Below are 25994 nucleotides of genomic sequence, written 5' to 3'. Positions count from 1 at the left end.
ATACAATTAGAAATTACTGTAGACTTTCAGTGGACTACAACCTTTTTAAGGGAATGCGATGTCGTCAACCATTTATCACGTCTCAGATCAAGCCGCCATTTTTCCACAAATCTGTAGAATTTTTGCCAAATTCTGAATATTCACATCAAAGATTTAGTTTTATCTGTGTTATTCTCATCTCATCTCATTATCTCTAGCCGCTTTATCCTGTTCTACAGGGTCGCAGGCAAGCTGGAGCCTATCCCAGCTGACTACGGGTGAAAGGCGGGGTACACCCTGGACAAGTCGCCAGGTCATCACAGGGCTGACACATAGACACAGACAACCATTCACACTCACATTCACACCTACGCTCAATTTAGAGTCACCAGTTAACCTAACCTGCATGTCTTTGGACTGTGGGGGAAACCGGAGCACCCGGAGGAAACCCACGCGGACACGGGGAGAACATGCAAACTCCACACAGAAAGGCCCTCGCCGGCCACGGGGCTCGAACCCGGACCTTCTTGCTGTGAGGCGACAGCGCTAACCACTACACCACCGTGCTGCCCATAGATAGGAGGTTTTTTTTTTCTTTTACTTTAGTTGGGTGGTCCAGTTTCTGGTGGTTGCTCTTAAAGCAGACTGTTCTTTCACACAACAAAGCGTTTCTTGTCTATATTACTGCTTCCGTATACAGCGTTTCATAAAGAAACAAATAAAACACACTAGAGCATGCTGTTATCGGAAAATAATCAATGATGTAGCAGTGTGATGCTCAGAGTGCATTATTACATTACATTACAGGCATTTAGCAGATGCTCTTATCCAGAGCGATGTACAGTGTGCCCAGAGCAGCCTGGGGAGCAGTTGGCGGTTAGGTGCCTTGCTCAAGGGCATTTCAGACATTCCTGCTGGTCCAGGGAATTGAACCTGTGACCTTTTGGTCCCAAAGCTGCTTCTCTAACTATCAGACCATGGTTTCCCCATATATTTTATTTATATGTTTTATATAATATAATTTTTATAACACATTATTTTTCTTATTATAATGTATTATTTTTCGATAACAGCATGACCTAAGTGACTTGTCAGTGATTACAGTTTTTAATTTCTGAAAAATGGACATTTCATATATTTTATCCATTAAAGTTCTATTGAATGTTGTGGAACATCCTGTTAACACTTATGTTATAATGGCTTAAAGTTACAGCTTTAACTGAATGTTATAAGGAACTGACACTGGAAACTCCTTCCAATAGTAATAGTCATCTCCGTACAGAAATCTTGAACGTATAAATGATTTTTAGATTATGGAGCATCTACCTGTGTTAGCTGTTAACATGGAAATGATGACGTGTCAATCATAACCAGCGTGTTACTGTAGTTAATTTGGGCTTTTGTCCAGTCGTAATGTCAAATTCGGCAACGCTGTTGTAAGAAGTGAATGTGTTATGAGACAGTGGCGTGGCTGTGGACAGCCTGGATTCCATCTTCTCTTTATAGATGGGTCAGTCCATGAAATGGGGTTACCAAAATGTGACATAGAGGGAGTCACTTAAAACAATTTACAACTGAAAACAACTTTTATTTCCATGAAGTGTTGACCATATAAGAAAATATAACATAGTTGTTAAGATAACTCCTGCTCTACAATGTATGATAAAATCCATAAATATTTACCCGGTTGCTAATGTAACAAGGACACGAACAAGCTTTTAAAAATAAAGGAAAAATATTGATAAAATCAATTTTTTGCTTTTATTTGCTTACTTTAAACATTAACACTGAATAAGAATTCATTAGAAATATTAGTTCAACATCGTAAACACTGAAAATATGAAATACCAGTATTTCACAAACTTCATAAAATCTCTTTAAGATTTGAACAATAACAACAGTCATTAACAGGAAACAGTTTCATCCTATATGGGGTAAATGAGATTATTGAATTCATTACTTTACTTAGTCACACTTATATCTGCACTTCTCTAGAGCACGTGTTGTGGTGTGTGAGATCCCGCGAGAAGTTATCTCGCGTCAGTTCAGCTGACCTAGATTGAGTAAATAGGTCTCGCAGGTTGTGAACGAACCAGGAAGTGAGTGGACGCTAAGTTAGGATGTGAGAAAAAACATCGATAATTTCTTTTATTGCCGTTTGTTTAAATTTCTTTCTACCTACATCGTTTTATAGTATATTCTTCTTTATATTAAAAACATCAATCATGATTTCAACTCGTTTTATCATTTTTTATAAGCCTGGTTTCTAACGTAACACGGTAGGACATCACAATGTTACGTTCACAACCTATTTTTAGTGGATGAATTCGAAGCTAAATAGTTTATAGAACCTTCTTAACTTTATTATGCGAGTGTAAAACTAAATTGCAAGTACCATGAAACTAATTTTATTGAAATTCTCAGAAAGTAATGAAGGTTTATTTAAGCTCAAAGTCAGCAAATATTCCATGTCACAAAAAACGTGTCGTCCGTGTCCAGTCACAGGGGAAGAAAATGTTTCACATTTCTTTATTTCAAAAGAAAACTTCATTTTTTAATTTATTTTATTTCTTCAAACAATATTTATGGATAATCTGCTAAATATTTCTTTAAATCATGGAAATTAAAGATGAAATGATTATGTAAACCCGGACCAATGAAAAGTAACATCATTTCATGGACTGATCCAGATATCCTCAATTCCCTCCTGGTGTGCAAAAACGTTTTTTTTTGTAATGTCCTCACTTTTCTTATGGGCAGATTTAAAAAAAAAAATTCTTTCAGCAGGCGAACAGAATCTCTTGTCTGCTCCAGTGTACAGACACTGCAGTAGCTTGGCTCACATATCGGGCAAATCACTGCTTCTTTACTGGAGATATGTGTCCAGTCTGTTTCTCCCACAGGACTCGATTTGACAGTCAGGAACCATCCTGGGGCTTTTTGTTCTCACAATTATTTATGTTGTTCTTGGACAGGAGAAGATGGCCTGGTGCCTCTTGGCTGCAACTCAGAATTTCTGAGATCGTGGCTAGACTGATGTTCCTCATAACGGCTTCTTTTTTTTTCCCCCAGTGTACTTTTTTAAAATGACCTGGAATTGGCTGCTGTTGACAGATGTGCACTTTTCCTCTATCAGCACTGGAGCTTATTTTATTTTAATTTGCAAATCTGACTCTTTTTGTGAACGAGTTTCCTTCTTCCTATTTGTGCTGGCTCTGGCTTCTGTTCTTTCCATCTTTTCTTTAAATATAAGCCTTTATCCATCTTCTCGTGTTGTTCCTGTTCACCTTGTGCTGTTTTTGTTCCTGACAGGCTTCACTTTTTATATTGTTTCAGTGCTTTTACCGATCAACAGTTTGTATCCTTGGTTACGCTCGGACTGCTGGGAAAACTACAATGGGTCCGTGATCGTTAGTAAACGCTAGTCAGATCTAGGGATGTTAACCGATGACCGTTTGACCAATGGTTGACCAAATCAACGTCAACCGGTTAATTTTTTTTTGGTTGTCGGTTAAAAAAATTAAAAAATTGTTTTGAAGCTGCCGATTTTGGAGCGGAGAACCTGGAATTCTGTGTTGTAAACGCTTGGGGCATGCCATGTGGTGTAAGGATGACAGCTGACAAATCAGAAACACCCATTCAGTCATCTCCCGCCCCAGTTGAAGACAGCTGCCACTCGGCGAAAGAAAAGTGTAGACACAGGCTTTTTAGCTTGCAAATTACTATTCTGTTTTTTTAAATTATTTTTAGAAGGCACATCGAGTTTAGTCCTGCCTTGGCCAGTGCATTCTGAAAGTGTTTTGGTCTGTAGCCAACAATGCATGTTACTGCAGATCATATCTCTCCACACAAACTAAAGGTGCAGATGCCGACTTTTGGAGGGAAGGGGAGAGAATGAACTGACAGCGGTGTCTGGAGGGGGAGTGACAAACGCAGCTTTTATGTCTGTGAGCCAAGTCGTTGACGGCTTCAGAGCAACTTCAATACCATGCAGTAATGGCGTGTTGATATTGGTAACGGCGTTATAACAGCCTTTATTTTAACGCCATTATTCCCATCACTGAATGTTATGTACTTCTTCTAGCACTTGACTTTATTTTCAACGCCATCATGGCCAACTGAAACTGTCTCTAAGCTGGAGCCATTTGTCCTCCGCTCCAATACAAACCCCTCGACATCAGTGCCGCGCTTGACTAAATGTTTCGCGCTGTAGAAAAGGTAATGTGATTGGAGGGCAGTGACTGGGACTGAATGTGCGGTTGCTCGCGGTTAGATTTAGAATAGATTCTAATAATTCCAATTCTAGAATTTTAAACAGGGATGCAAACGGCGCGCCTTTTGGCGGATGCCGCCTTTTTCACGGCTGAATCGTGCAGATCCGATTTTTTTGGGGGGGGGGGGCGTTGGAGTGTCTGAATAATTTCATCAGAGTAAATTCTGTATTAAAATTACTAAATAAGCAAATGCCGTTACAGTCCATGAAACATAGGAAGTACAAGTATGAGAAGAAAACAGTAAATCATAAAGCTGCGCACATTTGCGCAGCTTCCGCGAAAACGTGTGCAGCTTTCTGATTTACTGTTTTCTTCTCATACTTCCTATGTTTCATGGACTGTAACGGCATTTGCTTATTTAGTAATTTTAATACAGAATTTACTCTGATGAAATTATTCAGACACTCCAACGCCCCCCCCCCCCCCCCCCCCCCCCAAAAAAAAAAAAATCGGATCTGCACGATTCAGCCGTGAAAAAGGCGGCATCCGCTAAAAGGCGCACCGTTTGCATCCCTGTTTAAACTCATAGGTTAACTGACTTTAACCAGCTAATGAGGCTCGGTGGTCGGTCAAGATTTTTTTTAGTTTTCGCCATCCCTAGTCAGATCTATAAACGGCTCGGTCAGTCAAATCTTTTTATAGTCTGGGAACAGCTACTACAGCACACTATCCTGCTGGACTCCTAAAGCCAGAAGGGTTTAGTTACCCTCATGTGTCCCTGTCAGTGTTGGTAAAATTCTCTCACTTGTTATAAGCGTATGCAGTTGATTTAGCAAAACTCATTGGTTTCTGTGTGGAAAAATGTACATATTCTTCATGTTGTGTTCACTGAATAGTGTTTCACTGTTAAAAACACACCACCATGGCTTAAATATTCCAGCAGTTGAGTCAACAGTGATCTCTAAACCCCATCAGAAGGGCTGAATGGATTTTACGTCTTTGCCATTTGCTAATTAATGTCAGTTGTATTCGAACGTGTCTCGTTAAAGTGTCTAATGACGTAAAACGGTCAACATCTGTTTACCAGGTTAAGATCAATCGGTATCTGGGAAACAAAGGTAAAACAAAAAGTCGACAGGTCTTTAAAATAATAAGTACAGAGAAATTGTTTTGGATAAAAACACTGTTAGCAATGAAGTCCATCATTCAGAAATGGAAAAATGTACAGACACGAGGACTGAAAAACATAGCGGATACGTAATTGCAAACAAACGTGACATTCAGCAGGAAACCTGAAAATGTCTGTCGAGGTAAGCTGGAAATAAATCCGTGTTTCTCTCTTATTTTCATTGTCTCACTGTTTTATTCTTTCTCTGTAGTCTGTGCTTTATCCCAGTCAGAGTTACGGTAGATCCGGAGCCCATCCCAGGAACACTGGGCATGAGGTGGGAATACACCCTGGATGGGATACAAGTTCATCATAGTACCATACACACACACATGCTGATAAATGGCATAATGACCTGTATATGATCACGTGTATGTACGCAACAGCTGATTTTGCTTTTGTGATGCCCACAAATCTCCATAAAAAGGCCAAGTTCAGAGAGTGGAAAGAGCAAAATGGCTACCAAGTGGTTAAAAAAGAAGAATTTCTTTGAGATGGAAGCTGAAGTACTTTTTTTTTTTGACTCGTGTCTACAAAAAAATTCCTGCGCAGGGATTGGCCAAGGATGGCTCATGTGACATAAGAGTTCCACCATTGATAAAGGAATGTATCTCGTGATGTCAAAAAAAATGGATATGGTATGAGTATCCTGGATATACCATGAACTGGCATCAAAATTTCAAACTATAAGCCTAGGTCACAACCGGACGTGCGATTTTTGGCGTTTCCCAAATCGCTGCGGTTTTTTTGTTCGTGGAGAAAGACGCACGTTGGCCGTAAGTTTGTCTTGCAACCTGAAAAAAACGTAAGCGCCCGTAGAGTTTGTTTGACATGACAAAGAACCTCTGCGGCCGGTCTGCGGCTCGAAAATCAGCACGTCACACGCGCGCCCTCCGTGCGTTTCACGCGCGCCTTCCGTGCGTTTCTTGCGTTTTTTGCACGTAGACCGGCCGTAGGAGCACGTACGGCCGGTTGTGACCGAGGCAGTACGGCTGACTCGAGTCACAGCTGTGGCTCTACGGACATTTCTGTGTGTGTAGATTGACGTATCATGTCTAGTGAGGTAGGCGATAGCATGATACAAAAAAATTATATAAACTAAATAGGTTAAAAAAGTGATAGGATGGTACATTGCACATGCGCAGGTTGAAGGTCGTTCTGATGTCAACAAACAAACATGGCTGCCTCCAGTGAGTTTATGCCAAAATTCAATCTCGTAGATGAAAGTGAACACTTTTTTTTTAGTTTGGAATTTTTTGATGAGGGATATAAATCAAATATCCCATGCACTGAGAGGCTCCGGTTGAAATTATGGATTCTGTTCGGTGACTGACACAGTACTGTTTTCTTCAGGGCTGCACCCCTCACAAAATAGTACTATGCCAGCCACTTCAGAGAATCCATAATTTCAACCGGAGCCTCTCGGTGCATGGGATATTACTGTAGATTAATATTTAGCAGCGTATCCAGCTGAAATGGCCAAAATATGGAGAAAAACTGTGGTGAGTTCACTGTCATTGAAAAGATTTTGATGCAAAAACTGAGTTTAAAAAAAAGTATTGCTCTTCATTAGAGTCTCTGTGCTACATAAAGAGGCCGAACCATGACGGAGCTTTTTCAAACTGATCAAATGCAGTGGGAACGGAACCCACAAAGCCAGCTTTCCTCCACCGAAAATATCCCCTGCCACCCAGGGGCATCATTTGCTAACTCTTTCAATAATATCAGTCCTGCCATTGCTATGATACAGATCAGTTGGTGAATCAGGTGGTGTTGTGGGCAAATCCTAAGCCAGCAGTATTCTACTAAAGTGCGTTAAGGTCCAGAAACAAAACCGGCAGTTGCCGCTCGAATCATTAAAAAAAAAATCTATGTTGGAACATTTTAGTGCTTGGTTTGATGTGCTAGTTGATATTCCCGGCTCTAAACGGCACTGTGCTTTGACGCTGGACTGGAAAGAGGGTGAGGTGGGGTGGGGGAGTGGTGGTAGATGGCTGCTTTTGACTCCATCTGCCCCGTGCTTTTCTCACCTTCGGGTTTTTAACCAGAGTTGCATCATGTGGGTCTGTTTCCCAGCATCATTCTTCAAAGTCTGCAAAGCCTCGTGTCTGCTTGTGTTTTTCTACTAATATTGATGTGCCTGTGCTAATCCTTATGGAGATCCGTACGGAATTTCTCCTCAAGGAAGCAGTATTATGTGCTTTTATATTTGTAAAAAGAAATGGTAATGTGGTATACCGGAGTGTAGTTTCAAGGGCAATGTTGTGTTTTCTCCCACGATCATATGCCAGGAAATAATGCTGACTCCGAATAAGCACTGATTCGTCTGTATTCCATTACTACTTTCTCTTTTACGTCTCTCTGTCTCAGGAGGAGCTGAGGGAGCTCAGGGAGCAGCCCATTGATCCGCAGGCCGAGCAGGAGATCATCGACAGCATAGAGGAGGTGTACTTCTCCAATGACTCCATCGACATGGTGCAGTACGAACTCGAGGTGTGTTTGCTCAGTTTTCCACCTGTATTAACTCCTCCATGGACCTCCTGTTGAGTCTGAACTCTACCACACTTTCTCAATCCACTAGTGAAGCCATAACCTCCTCAATCATATGAGCAGGAAGCACGAACCCTGAAACAGCATTTCCGCGACACGCAGAGTCGAACAACCACCCGTGCGTGTGAGCCCGTTTGAAGATTGTAGCCAAATCCAGGATTGATGGATTATCCATTTATTGTGGGTGTGAAATCTCATTAGATTTAGTGATGCATCGCAAACCGCATTATAAACGAGTGAGACCAGGCAAGGGGAAAGTAATTCCTCTTATTCATGCCTTGCTTTCTTTATTTGGAGTTTATTTATCTGGGAAATGTTTTGCATTACGACTTAAAACGTCCTTCAGAATCATTGTGTATCATCAAATTTTATCTGGAAAATTGTGTGTAACTCAGGATTTTTTGAACCCCTTTTGAGAGGTAGATTGAAATTAGGCCAAAATTTGAATGATTCTTTACTTTTTATCTCAGAACACTGTAAATTTGGTATACAGAAGTATGCTGAGTGAATGTGTGTGTGTGTGTGCTTGCTTGCAGAAACTTCCCCCAGATCTGAACTTGCAGGAGCTGGAAGAGTACAGAGATAAGCTGAAGAGACAGCAAGCAGCTGTAAGTGTAGATTTAAGTACACTTGCTTCACAGCTCTCGCAATGCTCGTCATTCATCTACCATTTCCAGCTGTTTGATGTCTGGTTGTTGGTACCCTAGTAGTTTCTTTCCTTTGCAGGACACTCCGAATTATTGTATTGGTTATTCCCAGTGCTTCTGCAATGGCTATAGACTTTCCTCTTTTCTCAGCTTCAAAATTTTTTTCCTCTCCTACAGGCAGCTTTCTGGCCTTCGTGTTGGTTTATCTTTCTTTTTGAATGACACGTGCAGTTTTCACAGACAAAACTCGGCACTCAAACCAAGAGTCGGCGTTCAGAGCTATTTACTGTTTAAACAATCAATCTAAAGGGCCACAATTGTGCAACAACAATGTCAATGTCAATCGCATGTTCCAATATTTTTTGACCGCAGAGATGTCCACATGTGCTGGCGACCAGCGGTTTTCTCTGCCCACACAGACAGTCTGCACCAGCTACTCGATCCCGGGGAGAAAAAAAAAAATTTAAAAACTTGCCTTGCGATTTACATCATCTCCGCTACCCATAATTTGCTGCAAATCCAATTATTCCACCATGAAATTGTCTTCAATTCGGGTCTAACGTGACTGGAAGTGACGCCATATTTGTTGATCGATTCTCGTGCTCTGATTGGCTGAGCCGGACCATGTGACCACACCGTAATGTTACGTTACAGAGCCAGGCAGCATTCTACAGAGAGTAACTGGGAAAGCCAAGGGGACACACATCTGGAGGGAAATTTCATACATGTTTTTACAGGGAAATGGTTCGTAATTTATTAGCTAAAATTAGGGGGGAGGGGAGGAGATAATCCAGTGCAAGCAAGCAGCCGTCCACTCCTGCAGCCATGAAGGCGCTGGTCACGCACCCGCTTGTCACACTGGGGGTAAAAATGGCGACCGCGGAAAGTTAGAGAAGGAATGCGAGTGTGTCTCCCGGCAGTGACCTTCAGGGGGAAATGTTGCCTCAGCAACGGCCTGAACCGAGGCCGGTGCTGTCTCCAGGCGCCGAATGTCGATAAGATATAAATTGTTTGGTCTTTCCAGACGCAGTCTTTGCACGTCCACACCGCTCGTCCGTATCTGTCCATTCCGTCCATTCTGTTCAAATTGATCTCCGAAAAACGTATTCCTTGCAAAGCTGAAAGCTGCTCCGAGATAACAACCATTTTGTGGTTAAAGTTCTGAATGTCCACAGTCCGAGTGCCAACAGCTTTGCCCACCACTCCAATCATATTGGGCAGCTTTGTGGGGCTTTGAACAGCTGTCACTGTTGTCTGATTTCCTCGATATACCAGGGCAATGCCTAATCCAATCAGCAAAAGTCCTGTAATCATGGTTCCGAATAGGTAGATATCTTCAATGTCCTCCACAGAAAGAATCGCCAGGCACACGACCCACCACCGCTCCCACGCGTCCATCGTGTAACCAGCCGCAAACGTTCCGGCAGGACAGACAGGTTCCCCCGAACCCAGGCTTCTCGTCGAGAAAACTGTGTCAGTTTCGTTAGGAGACCAGTTTATTAATTCCATGCTTTTTTTAGTTTAGAAAGTAATGCAGGGAGAGTCTCTTCAAAAAGTACAGCAGACGAGACAAGACACAGAAGCACAAGCAGGGGAAAAAAGAGAGGGAGAGCAGAAAATGTGACCGCCTTCCGTGGTGCGATTAAAAGGTGCGATGTTCTAAGTTGTTTAACACAACTAGATATAAATATCAGGAAACGAAAGCTGAAATTCTGATCTATCGTCTCATTCATCTTTTGTTTTCAGATCCAAATGTCTTGTATAGCAAAGACAAAAGGCCTTGCTGTTCTAATCTCTCGGTGGGGAGTATAGTTACTCCAGTAGAAGTCTTCATGATTCTTAAACTTGATAGTAGCTACATTATAATTCATAATGGTATCCGGGGTGGGCAAGAGACACAAATATGGTGATGTGTAAAAGTTTGTATACCCTTCAGGGCAAAATAAACACAACACTGGCAATTAATTTCTAGCAAAAGCCATGCAATGTGTTCATCAGAATGAAATGTGAAATGAAAAGTGTATGTAAAAATAGTAATACTGGAAATGAAATTGGATCCAAAGTTTGTATTTGAAGAGCTCTTTTCCAAAACGCGATAAATGCCAAATAAAAAAAAAAACGAGTTCGTCATGCTATTCTGTGTACTGAGCCTATTCACTGCTCCATTAATGTTTCATGCCAAATCGCTGTATTTCCTTGTTTATATGTGCTGCAAATTGTAGTTTCTCTCCAAAACGCGATAGGCGCTACACCTGTTTTTTGGCTGAGTGCGACATTTTCCTCTAGACCAATCAGAGTTCGGTCAGCGTTCTACACTATCCCACATGGCGGCGCCCGGAAGCGAGGAGTTTTGTTTGCTTGTGTAGCTTCTTGAGCACAAATAACTTTTTTGCAAATGGTGGTTGTGAATACTTTTGATGGTTCTGAAGAACCCGTGAGACCTACACCAGGTGGTAGAAGACGTCGTTTAAACAAAGGAAATTAAAATTTATTTGATTTTATTATAAATTGTATGATGAAAGTTCCTGATATATATCTACAGCATGTTCTCTTGTTTTAAAAACAGAAAGAAAAAACGAATGGATTTATAGCGTTTTGAAAAAAATTAAACGCTAACAAAAAAACTGGAGACCCTCAGATTGAACGGTAGTAATACTGGAAAAGAAATTGGATCCGAAGTTTGTATTTCCTTTTCTGAATGTGGTATAAATATTCACCAATTCGTTGAACTTTGCTTTTATAACTGCTTTCAACTTCTTTTTCATCTTCTGAGCAGCTCATGCAAATATTTGCCTCTTGTATGTACATAACACTGTGCATTTCTTATTGCAGGGCTTCAGTCTCTCTCTGGAATGCAAACAATGTCATGAAATATTTCATTTTATCTGGTATTTTGGCCTTTTCTTGCCACTTGAGCAGAATTGTTGAGCGTGCAGTTCTACCGAGCATTATGTACGTGTATTTAAAACAACTTGATCTGATATGATGGATATTTACATCAATATTTACATCAATTCTACAAAATAATTCGGGTGTTACTAAAGCTTCCAAATGTAGCAGCAAAAATATTGCTCTGTTGTATACAGTATAGGAAAAAATATAAGTGAACAAAAATGGTCAAATGTTTCATGCTTGGATACTAGAAATGGGGGGAAGTGAACAAAATGAGACGAGTTAAAGTTTAATTCTCTTTCTGAATGTAATGTTTGTGAGTGTAAACCCAGCTTTTGTCCTTATAACTGCCTCCAGCCCTTTTCATATCATCTGAAATGCCTGAGATGATCTCAGCTGCAGTATTTAAATCAGGTCTGGAGACTGAAAATGGCAGGGTTTTTCTGTTGAATTCACCATAGTTAGTTTTAGCTTCATCTTCTAATTCTGTTTTAAGTTAATGATAAGTTGAAAATAGGCGGCACGGTGGTGTAGTGGTTAGCGCTGTCGCCTCACAGCAAGAAGGTCCTGGGTTCGAGCCCCGGGGCCGGCGAGGGCCTTTCTGTGTGGAGTTTGCATGTTCTCCCCGTGTCCGCGTGGGTTTCCTCCGGGTGCTCCGGTTTCCCCCACAGTCCAAAGACATGCAGGTTAGGTTAACTGGTGACTCTAAATTGACCGTAGGTGTGAATGTGAGTGTGAATGGTTGTCTGTGTCTATGTGTCAGCCCTGTGATGGCCTGGCGACTTGTTTCGCCCGTAGTCAGCTGGGATAGGCTCCAGCTTGCCTGCGACCCTGTAGAAGGATAAAGCAGCTAGAGATAATGAGATGAAATGAGATAAGTTGAAAATAGAGGAACAGTGGCACATTGTAACGTTGCCGTGTCTCAGATCCAGCATCCCTGCTTCAATCCTCAGCTTGGTCTGTGGACTTTTTTTTCCTGTTCTTTTTGTGTCTGCGTGGGTTTCCTCTGGGCTCTTCAGTTTCCTTCCACCTCCCAAAACCATTCCATTCCAGTAGGTGAAGGAGTTCTGGCCTCGTGTCCAGTGTTCCCAGGATAGACTCCAGATCCACCACAACAACTATTATTCTAGCCTCTGTCTACCATCCTCCGCAAAACAACGACAATGCTTTGCGAATGCACTTGTTCCAGTCTTTGGAAAGTGCCCTATTACGGTTCCCTAATGCTGGAATAATCATCATGGGTGATTTCAACCAATTCAAGCCTGGCGCGTTATTAACATCATTTAGCCTCAAGGAAGTTGTAAACAAACCTACACATGGCAAGAATATACTTGATAAAGTATATACTTCTATGCACAAGTACTATGACAAGGTCGACATCTTGCCACCGATTGGTCAATCTGACCACTCTTGCGTCCTGTTACAGTCTACAATATCTCGTGCTGCCCATCAACAACCTGTTTACTCTGTTAGGAGAAAATGTAAACCCGCGAACAGACGGGCGTTTGCTGAGGCTGTGTCTTCCATAAACTGGACCCCCTTATATAGAACGGTATCTGTAACTGACCAGTTTGACCTCTTCTCGCACACTTTATCTACCATGGACGCTCATCTACCACTGCATAAAGCCAAGTCCCATCCTAAAGACAAACCATGGATCACAAAGGATATTAAAGACATCATCTCCAAGAGACAGCGGGCTTGGTCATCTGGACACACCCTTAAGTACAACTTCTACAGAAACCGAGTCAGAAAACTCTGCAGGTCAGCTCGCAGTAAATACTACGACAGCAACATCCTCGATACCAAGAACCAGGTTGGCGCTGACAAATGGTGGAAGAACGTGAAAGCCATGGCTGGTCTATCGAAATCTGAAGCACTGTCAAGTATTTCGCATGAAGGTCAGTTCAAGGAAGGGATTGAGCTCGCTGAGCTAATTGCCTCCTCGTTTTCTGATGTCGCCAACAGCCTGCAACCTCTCCAGTTTGAAAAAATTCCGGTAGACCATGTTCCAGACTCATTTACCATCACAAGCCAGGAAGTGCAATCTGAATTAGAAAGACTTAGCATCCATAAAGCTAGTGGCCCTGACGACATCCCTAATACTGAAGTCGAGCGCACCTGAACTGGCTAGACCAATCTGCTCTATCTTTAACTCTAGTGTCGCACAGGGAACTGTACCCTCTCTTTGGAAATGCGCAGATGTAATCCCTGTACCAAAAATAGCTAAGCCCAAGGCAGTTGACTCAGATTTAAGACCTATCTCATTAACACCTGTCTTGAGCAAGGTATTAGAAAGCTTTGTTTTATCTTGGCTGCTACAGTACATCGGGCCTTACATTGATAGCCTCCAATTTGGGAACACTAAAAACTGCTCTACAACACGCGCTCTGATTCATTTGATTCACAACTGGCTACAGGCACTCGATAGCCCTAGTGGTGTCATTATCAGAGCTTGTATGATTTGATTTTTCCAAGGCCTTTGATCGAATTGACCACGATATTCTCATCATGAAATTGCAAGTGCTTGGAGTCCCGCCGATTTTGCTCAATTGGTGCGCAGACTTCTTCAAAGAACGCAAGATGCGGGTCAAGCTTGGTCAAGTGAAATCATCTTGGCATGGGATAAACGGATCAGTACCGCAAGGCACCAAACTGGGACCAATCTTCTTCTTGATCATGATTAATGATCTTGGATCCCATCTCCCAATGTACAAGTATGTCGATGACTGCACTGTTTACGAAGTCGTCTCAAGGTCGTCTAATTCCTCACTCCAGGCCGCTGTTGATAACATCGCTAAATGGACTGATCACAACAACATGCGTTTGAATGTCAAGAAAACCAAGGAACTTCGAATATCTTTCATTAAGTCTCCTTTGGCACTGGAGAGCCTTTCCTTGGCTGAAACTGAGATTGAAGTTGTTGATCACTTCAAACTTCTTGGTGTAGCTATCTCTTCCAACCTTACCTGGAATTCCCATATCAATGACACATGCACTAAAGCCAGCAAACGGTTGTATGCTTTGCGTATCCTGAAACGCTCTGGCGCCCCACCAAAAGATCTGGTAACCGTCTACTGTGCATTCATTCGTCCTGTTCTTGAGTATGCCTGCCAGGTTTGGCACTTTGCTCTGCCACAATTCCTTGCTGAAGAACTAGAATCCATTCAACGTCGAGCACTAAAGATCGCTCTACCAAGCTTATCTTACAATGATGCTCTCTACCATACTAAGTTATCCACCCTCAGCCAACAAAGACTGGCTCAATGCCAGAGACTCTATAAAGAAGTCACTCTTCAAGAATCTAACAAACTGAGGGATCTGCTATCGGATACAAAAAAACCACTTGTACCATCTCCGGAACCCACGCAACTATCAGACGTTCAAGTGCAGGACTAAGCGATTTCAAAGTAGCTTTGTACCTAGCTGTGTTAAGATATGGGATAATGATTTATAGGACTTGATTTTTTGATTATTATATTTTTATCGAGTAACAATGATTTTTAATTGTACATTTGTAAATATCTATTTTTCAAACTTATGGTTTGCAATTGCTATTAATAAAATATTATTATTAAATATTATTATTATTATAACATGTCTAGGATAATTAAGAGTTACTAAAGTGATGGATGAATGGTCCATGGGGGATGCAAACTTTTACACTCAAATGTGTTTGGTTACAATGCCTTCATCTTCTACAACCCCGATTCCAAAAAATTTGGGGCAAAGTACAAATTTTAAATAAAAACGGAATGCAATGATGTGGGAGTTTCAAAATTCCATATTTTATTCAGAATAGAACATAGATGACATATCAAATGTTTAAACTGAGAAAATGTATCATTTAAAGAGAAAAATTAGGTGATTTTAAATTTCATGACGACAACACATCTCAAAAAAGTTGGGACAAGGCCATGTTTACCACTGTGAGACATCCCCTTTTCTCTTTACAACAGTCTGTAAACGTCTGGGGACTGAGGAGACAAGTTGCTCAAGTTTAGGGATAGGAATGTTAACCCATTCTTGTCTAATGTAGGATTCTAGTTGCTCAACTGTCTTGGGTCTTTTTTGCCGTATCTTCTGTTTTATGATGCGCCAAATGTTTTCTATGGGTGAAAAATCTGGACTGCAGGCTGGCCAGTTCAGTACCCGGACCCTTCTTCTACGCAGCCATGATGCTGTAATTGATGCAGTATGTGGTTTGGCATTGTCATGTTGGAAAATGCAAGGTCTTCCCTGAAAGAGACGTCGTCTGGATGGGAGCATATGTTGCTCTAGAACCTGGATATACCTTTCAGCATTGATGGGGTCTTTCCAGATGTGTAAGCTGCCCATGCCACACGCACTAATGCAACCCCATACCATCAGAGATGCAGGCTTCTGAACTGAGCGCTGATAACAACTTGGGTCGTCCTTTTCCTCTTTAGTCCGAATGACACAGCGTCCCTGATTTCCATAAAGAACTTCAAATTTTGATTCGTCTGACCACAGAACAGTTTTCCACTTTGCCACAGTCCATTTTAAATGAGCCTTGGCCCAGAGAAGACGTCTGCGCTTCTGGATCATGTTTAGATATGGCTTCTTCTTTGAACTATAGAGTTTTAGCTGGCAACGGCGGATGGCACGGTGAATTGTGTTCACAGATAATGTTCTCTGGAAATATTCCTGAGCCCATTTTGTGATTTCCAATACAGAAGCATGCCTGCATGTGATGCAGTGCCGTCTAAGGGCCCGAAGATCACGGGCACCCAGTATGGTTTTCCGGCCTTGACCCTTACGCACAGAGATTCTTCCAGATTCTCTGAATCTTTTGATGATGATATGCACTGTAGATGATGATATGTTCAAACTCTTTGCAATTTTACACTGTCGAACTCCTTTCTGATATTACTCCACTATTTGTCGGTGCAGAATTAGGGGGATTGGTGATCCTCTTCCCATCTTTACTTCTGAGAGCCGCTGCCACTCCAAGATGCTCTTTTTATACCCAGTCATGTTAGTGACCTATTGCCAATTGACCTAATGAGTTGCAATTTGGTCCTCCAGCTGTTCCTTTTTTGTACCTTTAACTTTTCCAGCCTCTTATTGCCCCTGTCCCAACTTTTTTGAGATGTGTTGCTGTCATGAAATTTCAAATGAGCCAATATTTGGCATGAAATTTCAAAATCTCTCACTTTCGACATTTGATATGTTGTCTATGTTCTATTGTGAATACAATATCAGTTTTTGAGATTTGTAAATTATTGCATTCCGTTTTTATTTACAATTTGTACTTTGTCCCAACTTTTTTGGAATCGGGGTTGTATTATCTCTCTCTTCTGTATGCATTTTTCTTGCTTAAGGCCCCGTCACACTTATTTGGAATTAGCAGGAATCAAGCAGAACCGGCTGGAATGAAAATTAAAAATGTTCGTGCCATGTTCGGGTGGGAATTTCAAACTGGCCAACATTCTTACAGCTTTGTAAGAATGCCGTTCGAATACTTAGAATGCGCTTCGAACCCGCCTCGAATGATCCTTGCACATTCCAGGTGTATTAGCTTTCGAATGTAGTTCAAATGTAGTTGGAACACAATAGGAATACCTAGAATGCTGTTAGAATGCAGTAAGAATATTAAGAATGCACTTCGAATGCCGTACGAGTGCGGTTCAATTGCTGCCCGAATACCACCCGAAGTCTGGTCGGAAGGTGCCTCGAATGCTGTACGAATTCACCTCAAATGCAGTCAGAACGCTCCCGGAATAGCCGCCGAATATGCTTCGAACATCTAAGAATTCAAAGAGAATGCAGCATTCCAGCTCATTTGAGGCACATTCGGGACATTCTGGCAGGATTTAAAGTGGCTTGCCATTTCGCTTTTTCCCTCGAACGCGATCAGAATGTTTCGAATGCTGTTGGAATGCCGTAAGAATATTTAGAATGCAGTTAGAATACACTTCGAATGCCATTCGATATTTCTCCTCTTCAAATGCACCTCGAATGTTTTGAGCATGAGCAAAACATTCGGGCCGGCCACAAGAATGGGCCTGAATGTTTGGAATGTACTCAGAATGCAGTCAGAATTTTTAGAATGCACTTCGAATGTCCCGGAATATACGAAGAATTTTCATTCCGACAGCATTCTGGCTCATTCCGCCTCTAGTGTGACTACCCTATTATTCTGGGCTCCGGGTTTCTTTGTGTGTCCTTATCTTTTGAATCTTTCATTATCTTTTCAAACCTCTCACTATAGGCTACATTTTTAGCTGCATAAAGAGCTCAGGTTTGATTTTTCGTGATTATTTGACTATAAGGATATGAGACAAGAGTAGTTCATGATTCTCAAGAGTATTTCTATGATACACAGCATGTACTGTTTTATATATATATATATATATATATATATATATATATATAGAGGGTTGTGAACACACTGCCAGCAATGCAGTAGTGTTGCATTAAAAAAAAAAGTTCTAAATATTAGTACATTTATTAATAAGTAAGTTTGGGTATAGATCATTTCATTTTTATATTTGTTGAAAATTAAACATAAGATTTCTTCTTTATTATTATTACATTTAATGTTTAGATTTATTAAAAATTATTTAATTTTATTTATTAAAAAAAATTCAGGGGCAGCACGGTGGTGTAGTGGTTAACGCTGTCGCCTCGCAGCAAGAAGGTCCGGGTTCGAGCCCCGTGGCCGGCGAGGGCCTTACTGTGAGGAGTTTGCATGTTCTCCCCGTGTCCGCGTGGGTTTCCTCCGGGTGCTCCGGTTTCCCCCACAGTCCAAAGACATGCAGGTTAGGTTAACTGGTGACTCTAAATTGACCGTAGGTGTGAATGTGAGTGTGAATGGTTGTCTGTGTCTATGTGTCAGCCCTGTGATGACCTGGCGACTTGTCCAGGGTGTACCCCGCCTTTCGCCCGTAGTCAGCTGGGATAGGCTCCAGCTTGCCTGCAACCCTGTAGAACAGGATAAAGCGGCTAGAGATGATGAGATGAGAAAAAAAAATTCACTGAAACGGAGGGAAAAAAATCTGAATTTATTAATATTTTGCAATTTCAAAGTACAGAATTTTAACATTAGTTGCTTCCAGTTTGTTTGTAATTATTTGGATTTTTTTTTAGGTTTTTTTTTTTCAGTTTGTAATTATTTTAAAAATTTAATAAAATATATCATGATGTCCCACATTTCTCAAAGCATACCGTGCCCTAATCTATCACAATATTGTTATCATCATATCCCTCATACCCATTCAAGTCTACACCTTGAACCCAAATCTTAGCAAAAGGAGATCTTTTTCTACTCTGCGTGTCACTTGGGGGCAGCATACACTCGACTCTTTATTTTACACATTTGCCAACATTTTTTTCGCCCCCAACATTGTGATCAGTCTTCTGACATCCGACTCTCTAACTTGTAGCTTGACTCTTGTTCACACTGCACAGGCTACAGTCACCGAATGTGTCATGCTATTTGTGTTACCATACCCAGTGTGAATGTTTAACAGAACAGTCTGTCACTCTTTAGGCAGTGCACATCTCTGTGTGTGTGTGTGCTGCATTTGTCTTTAAAGAACAAAGCAAGCTTTGCTGTTGGTTCAGGATGATCCAGGGGTCAAACATGCCTGGGAGTATGAGCAGTACAGAAAACTGATTAGAGACGAGCACGAGACGAGCTGTTGAGTTTTTGTCGTTTGTTTGTTCTGTGTATGTGCATCTTTTTAAATATTAGACTTTTGTTATCTCTCTTCCTGAGGCACTTTATCCAAAAGATGCTGTTTTGTCCACCATCTCTTCTTATCTGTATTCTGTCTAAAATCTTCAGTGAGATGATTGAATGAGAGAAATTAGAAAGCCTTCAGGACGACTGACCCTGCTCTGGCAGCAGTTCATCACCAAACTAATTGCTTGTCTGAGCTGTAGCTGTCTCGCAGATCGTCACAGGCTGATTTGAGGCACAAGGACAATCTTTTGTCGCTTTAAAGGTTTTCCTTTCTGAGTTCATTGATTCTGTGCCATACACTGTAGGATGAGAAATAATGAACGAGGCAGAAACTCGCAGTCGGATCAGGCTGGAATGAGAGCAGGCACTCTACCGCAGGTATTTAGCGTGCCAAACATTGCCTGTGCAGAACTTTCAGTTGCCCTTTGTGTGGAGAAATAAGCCATTAATACAAGTGAAGCAAGCTGATTAAAGCTGATGGAGCGGGCAGAACTGAAAAAGTGCAGTGAATAAGAATAGTTATGTGTTTTTGATTCATATTATCCCTGCTGCTGTAAGTCAGCTCTCAGCCGGTTTCATTACGTACAGGACGGACAGACAGACACACACACACACACACACACACACGCACACACGCAGACCACTACTCAAATCCATTCTGCAATGAAAGAAAATTGGTCTGCCTTCAGTAGTCAATGTTGAAGGGCCTAATGGTCGCTCCTATTATCCAGGTACTCATGGACATGCTTTTAACAGAAAAGGGAAAAGTTTTAATTCGAACTAAATTGTTGTCTTTATTCGAATAAGCATTTGTCAGAGAACACAGAGGCTTCATACACGTACAGCACAGGAGATGCATAGCTATTAGGCCAGAATGGGTGGTGGTGCATGCCATTTTAATTTTTTTATTTTTAAAATTTGTTTCTAATTACTCATGCTTTCTAATTAACCTGATTGTCAGACGCAGAGAAGATTAAAAAGCTAAAACCAAAATATTGTTCCCTTGATTATCTTTCTGTACCACAGTGCTGTTTAATTCTCAATTCTGTTTGGTCAGAAGGTGTTGATTTGAAATATTTTTTTGTTTTTTTATAACAGCAGCACTGACAGTCATGCAGAGCTATAATACAAATCCCAGGTTTATGTTAATGCACTTGAACTAACACATTGTTTCTATAGTAACAGCTTATACAACTAAAACAGGAAGTCGTGCGTACAAAATGTATCTAACTGTGTTGAAACGTACATGTTTATTTAGTACACTGCAACCCCACTATAACCAAACCCCTTGGGAGACGTCCAAATAATTTGTTATACGGAAAAGTTCATAATACTGAAATGGACCCACTTGTCACACCAAACACTCACATTTTATATGTGAGATTTTAAGCACATTCTTCTTATCGTGAATTTCTCCTGAGTCACGATTGCAGTTCACTGATGGAGTTAAAGGATCACGAACGGAGGCGATGATTTCTTCGTCTGCTATGGGAATGACGGCGGTTACCAGTGTATCGTTGTCAGTGTCCACCCGGTGACTCACTCTGTTTTCTAAATCCTCACCCATTCAGTTCATTCATGTGTTGGAAATCACCAGTGATGTCATTTGTCGCGCCGTGGGTTTAGGCAGGGGGTATAAAAATGCCGCTGATACACTTTAATGAGGTGTTAGGTTTAGCGGTTTTGGCAGTCATTTTGTCATTTTATCGATCCTTTGACCACTGTTCTTATGGCCCTTTTCTACTACCCTTTTTCAGCTCACTTCAGCTCTCTTCAGCTCACTTCAGCCCGACACGGCTCGCGTTTCGACTACCTCAAAACAGCACGACTCACCTCGCTTCAGCCCTGCTTAGCACCCAAAACTCGCACGGTTTTGGAGTAGGGCTGAAGCGAGCCAAACCGAGCTGAGTGAGGCTGGGGGCGTGAGCAGACACTCCCCTGTGCACTGATTGGTGAGGAGGAGTGTCCTCACACGCCCACACACGCCCCGCGAGCACGCTGGGATCTATAAACACCGTAAACCCGGAAGAAGAAGAATTACGAATTACGAGAATTTCTGAAGCCTTATGCGCCTCGCCTCATCTATACGCTCTTGCCAGTATCTGTTGGCGTTGTCGGTGACAACAAGCCACAGCACCAAGACCAGCAACACTAACGACTCCATGTCCTCCATGTTTATTGTTTACTATCCGGGTCGTGAGACTACCGCTTAAAAGATCACTGATGTCACTGTTTGCGCCGCTTAACGACATCATGTGACGTCCACCCACTTTCGCTAACTCCACCCAATGTGTCCACCCACTTCCAGCCAGCACGGTTCAGCGCGGTTGTAGTCGAAATGCAACCCCAACAGCCCCACTCAGCTCGACTCAGCCCAACTTAGCACGGCACGGCTCAGCCCGACTCAGCCGCGTTTGTAGTGGAAAAGTGGCATTAGTAATTGTTAGTGATCAACACCTAAGCTCGGCTAGTTAAGCCTTTGTTTTATGGTGTTAACACATATATTGTTAACTTGACTGCAGACTTGATTACTTATTGTTTTGTCTCTGGTGGGAAGACAACCAGTGTGCCTTGTAAGCAGGCGAATGACGGATGTAACTGCAGGAAGAGTGTTTATTTACAAACAGGCAGGCAAACAGTTCAAAAACGCAAGACAAAGGCAGAGTCATGAAACAGGCAGTGGTCAAGCGAGGCACAAACAGAATGGCGGTGGCAAAGACAAAAGGCAGAGTCTAAATACACAACACAAAGTCAAAACCAAAAAGGCAATGGCTTGGTAATGTGATGCTGACATCATCTGCTCCTCGGACCTGCCTGATCCATCCTGATGCCCTGTGTCTGGTTGGAGTCTTATCACATCGCTCCTGTGGAGGACGGCCCCATATGGACAGTTGAAAGTCATGCTTAGGAGACGCTCTGGACACTTAGAGTCATGCTGTTATGGCTGAGGACTACAGTTGACTTGCTAACTTTAGGACTGCAGTTGTCATGAACAGTTTTGCACTCAAGTTTCCATCAATGAAGAGTTTATAACATCAGCAAAACAGACTTCATGTTAAAACTGTTAATGTTATAGTCATGTTGTCTGTTGTTGCCCAAATGAGGTTGAGTTCCCTTTTGAGTCTGGTTCCTCTCGAGGTTTCTTCCTCATGTCATCTGAGGGAGTTTTTCCCTTGCCACCATCGCCACAGGCTTGCTCATTTGGGGATAGATTAGGGATAAAATTAGCTCATGTCTTAAGTTATTCAAATTCTGTAAAGCTGCTTTGGGACAATGTCTATTGTTAAAAGCGCTATACAAATAAACCTGACTTGACACTAGGTACAGCATGAACTTTAAGTCTGTGTGTTTTTAAAAAGTGCTTATAAGTGTGTGCTGTGCTTGCACTCTAATGTGGAACAGGTGCATAGTAATTAGTCCAAATAGTGCTGCGCATGTGTTGTAGTCTGTGGTGCATGGTCCGAGTGCCAGTGCGCGTGGATGTGACGCAGTCGGGTTTTTTTTTTTTGAAGACTCCGACTCATTGTCACTCAAGGCAGGGGACACAAACTTGGTTTGTTGTATGCGAAAGCTTGTCGTGAAAGAGTTCATTATAGCGGAGTTGCAGTGTATATATGCAAGGTGTTTCCAGTGTCTCAGACTTTTTCAAGTTTTAAGAAGAAGAAACCTTTTTGTCACATGCACACTTCAGGGACAGTGAAATTCATCCTCTGCATTTAACCCATCTGAAGCAGTGAACACATGCGCGTGCACGCACCCAGAGCAGTGGGCAGCCACACTACAGCGCCCAGGGAGCAGTCAGGGGTTAAGTACCTTGCTCAAGGGCACCTCAGCCCAAGGCCGCCCCACATTAACCTAACTGCATGTCTTTGGACCGTGGGAGAAACCCACGCAGACACGGCGAGAACATGCAAACTCCACACAGAAAGGCCCGCGTCGGCTGCTGGGTTCGAACCCAGAACCTTCTTGCTGTGAGGCGACTGTGCTAACCACTATGCCACCATGCTGCCCAACACAGGAAATCCAGGACAGAGGGGTTTGTTCTGTGGCTGTTCCCTGACAGTCACTGCAAGTATAAATTAATAAAATATACAAAGTTTTTTTTTTTTTTTCTTTAAATAAATAATTGTTCATGATTTGGAACATCCACAAAAAGTTTTCCGACGGAAGACTTTCTTATGCTTCCCAGTAACATGACACACTACATTATTTTTGCCTTATTGACTTGACATTTATAGCTGTTCATAACATACAGTTAGGTCCATATATATTTGGACACTGACACAAATTTTTTTTTTTTTTTACCTGTTTACTGAAACATATTCAAGTTATAGTTATATAATGGACATGGACATAAAGTCCAGACTTTCAGCTTTCATTTGAGGGTATCCACATTAAAATTGGATGAAGGGTTTAGGAGTTTCAGCTCCTTAACATGTGCCACCCTGTTTTTAAAGGGACCAAAAGTAATTGGACAATTGACTCAAAGGCTATTTCATGGGCAGGTGTGGGCAATTCCTTCGTTATGTCATTCTCAATTAAGCAGATAAAAGGCCTGGAATTGATTTGAGGTGTGGTGCTTGCATTTGGAAGATTTTGCTGTGAAGAAAACATGCGGTCAAAGGAGCTCTCCGTGCAGGTGAAACAAGCCATCCTTAAGCTGCGAAAACAAACAGAAAAAACCCATCCGAGAAATTGCTACAATATTAGGAGTGGCAAAATCTACAGTTTGGTACATCCTGAGAAAGAAAGAAGGCACTGGTGAACTCATCAATGCAAAAAGACCTGGATGCCCACAGAAGACAACAGTGGTGCATGATCGCAGAATAATTTCCATGGTGAAGAGAAACCCCTTCAACAACAGCCAACCAAGTGAACAACACTCTCCAGGAGGTAGGCCTATCAATATCCAAATCTACCAGAAAGAGAAGACTGCATGAAAGTAAATACAGAGGGATCACTGCATGGTGCAAGCCACTCATAAGCCTCAAGAATAAAAAGGCTAGATTGGACTTTGCTAAAAAACATCTAAAAAAGCCAGCACAGTTCTGGAAGAACATTCTTTGGACAGATGAAACCAAGATCAACCTCTACCAGAATGATGGAAAGAAAAAAGTATGGCGAAGGCATGGTACAGCTCATGATCCAAAGCATACCACATCATCTGTAAAACACGGTGGAGGCAGTGTGATGGCTTGGGCATGCATGGCTGCCAGTGGCACTGGGTCACTAGTGTTTATTGATGTGACACAGGACAGAAGCAGCCGGATGAATTCTGAGGTATTCAGAGACATACTGTGTGCTCAAATGCAGCCAAACTGATTGGTCGGCGTTTCATAATACAGATGGACAATGACCCAAAACATAAAGCCAAAGCAACCCAGGAGTTTATTAAAGCAAAGAAGTGGAATATTCTTGAATGCCGAAGTCAGTCACCTGATCTCAACCCAATTGAGCATGCATTTCACTTGTTAAAGACTAAACTTCAGACAGAAAGGCCCACAAACAAACAGCAACTGAAAACCGCTGCAGTAAAGGCCTGGCAGAGCATTAAAAAGGAGGAAACACAGCGTCTGGTGATGTCCATGAGTTCAAGACTTCAGGCAGTCATTGCCAACAAAGGGTTTTCAACCAAGTATTAGAAATGAACATTTTATTTACAATTATTTAATTTGTCCAATTACTTTTGAGCCCCTGAAATGAAGGGATTGTGTTTAAAAAATGCTTTAGTTCCTCACATTTTTATGCAGTCATTTTGTTCAACCCACTGAATTAAAGCTGAGAGTCTGAACTTCAACCGCATCTGAATTGTTTTGTTCAAAATTCATTGTGGTAATGTACAGAACCAAAATTAGAAAAATGTTGTCTCTGTCCAAATATTTATGGACCTAACTGTAAGTGATACCAAGAATGTGTCATACTCTCTGATAAATAAAATTGTTTTGCATTAGCAAATTGCTGTTATACAAGAGGGAGGAAAACACTTAAACCATCATGTCAGTTGCTTATTTTCCTATAACAGCATTCCCCATTGGGTTTATTTGCATTACATGTTGAGAACCTGAATTAGAAAGCGCAAACTAGAAGGAACATCTTTGTGGTAAGGAAAACGTTTTGCTGTTTTAGTCAAGTTTTGTTGTGTTGACAGACTTGCACTAGTGTTGCTGGTTTTTTTTTTTTTAAATTTTTATTTTTTTTTTAAGTAATGTGGTAATTATGTAGTCTGTGGATCTCTTGTGCCCATACAGTCATTCTTTGCTCCTTAGCTCCAGGATTAAATCAGGTGTATTAAATGAAGTAGAGTGTTAAGGCGATGATGCTGTGGTCCTCTCGGACCGGAGTCTAACATTAATCCCATTTCCTGTGTGAAACCCTGAGCTCAGTTTTAGGATTAATCCTACGGCGCACTCTCTACACTGCTGTAGATGTATTCTTCAACCAGTTCTACTATGACAGATTAATAAACAAACATGAATGATGAATATTGTAATGAGCTTTGTTAGAGGTTTGATTTTATACAGAATTTAACCATCTTTCTTTTAAGGGGATCACTGATTCAGAGAGAGAGAATCATTTGACAGCATTTTGTTTCGAACCTAACTTGGTTTCTCCATTTTCTTTTTGAGCTTGGTTTTTCTCTCCACTTCTGTCTCATGTGCACACAGAATGCTACACACCATAACTCACTTTGTCACTCTGCGTGGGCTGTGCACAGTGGTACCTGTCCTAACACGCTTCATCTCATGTCAGTCTGTCATCTGCAGAGCAGCAGCACTCCTCCAATCTCTGTAACCCAACCTGCATGGTGCTTCCTCAGTCTTTCGTACGTCATA

General features: G+C 41.7%; 1 protein-coding gene across 2 annotated transcripts in view; it reads left to right on the top strand.

The window, feature by feature from the left end:
- The window catches only part of vps50 (VPS50 EARP/GARPII complex subunit), a 457944-nt gene that overhangs the window by 35107 nt on the left and 396843 nt on the right, over positions 1-25994 (top strand). For both annotated transcript variants that reach the window (XM_060942755.1, XM_060942754.1), the window contains exons 3-4: positions 7732-7854; positions 8448-8519. In XM_060942755.1, coding sequence (XP_060798738.1) covers positions 7732-7854; positions 8448-8519 — 195 coding nt within the window. The remainder of the gene's footprint in view (positions 1-7731; positions 7855-8447; positions 8520-25994) is intronic.

Source organism: Neoarius graeffei, chromosome 16 (assembly GCF_027579695.1).
Source record: "Neoarius graeffei isolate fNeoGra1 chromosome 16, fNeoGra1.pri, whole genome shotgun sequence".
In the NCBI taxonomy this organism is placed as follows: domain Eukaryota; kingdom Metazoa; phylum Chordata; class Actinopteri; order Siluriformes; family Ariidae; genus Neoarius; species Neoarius graeffei.
Note: the sequence above shows the minus strand (reverse complement) of the source record. Positions and strands in the feature narration are given on the sequence as shown.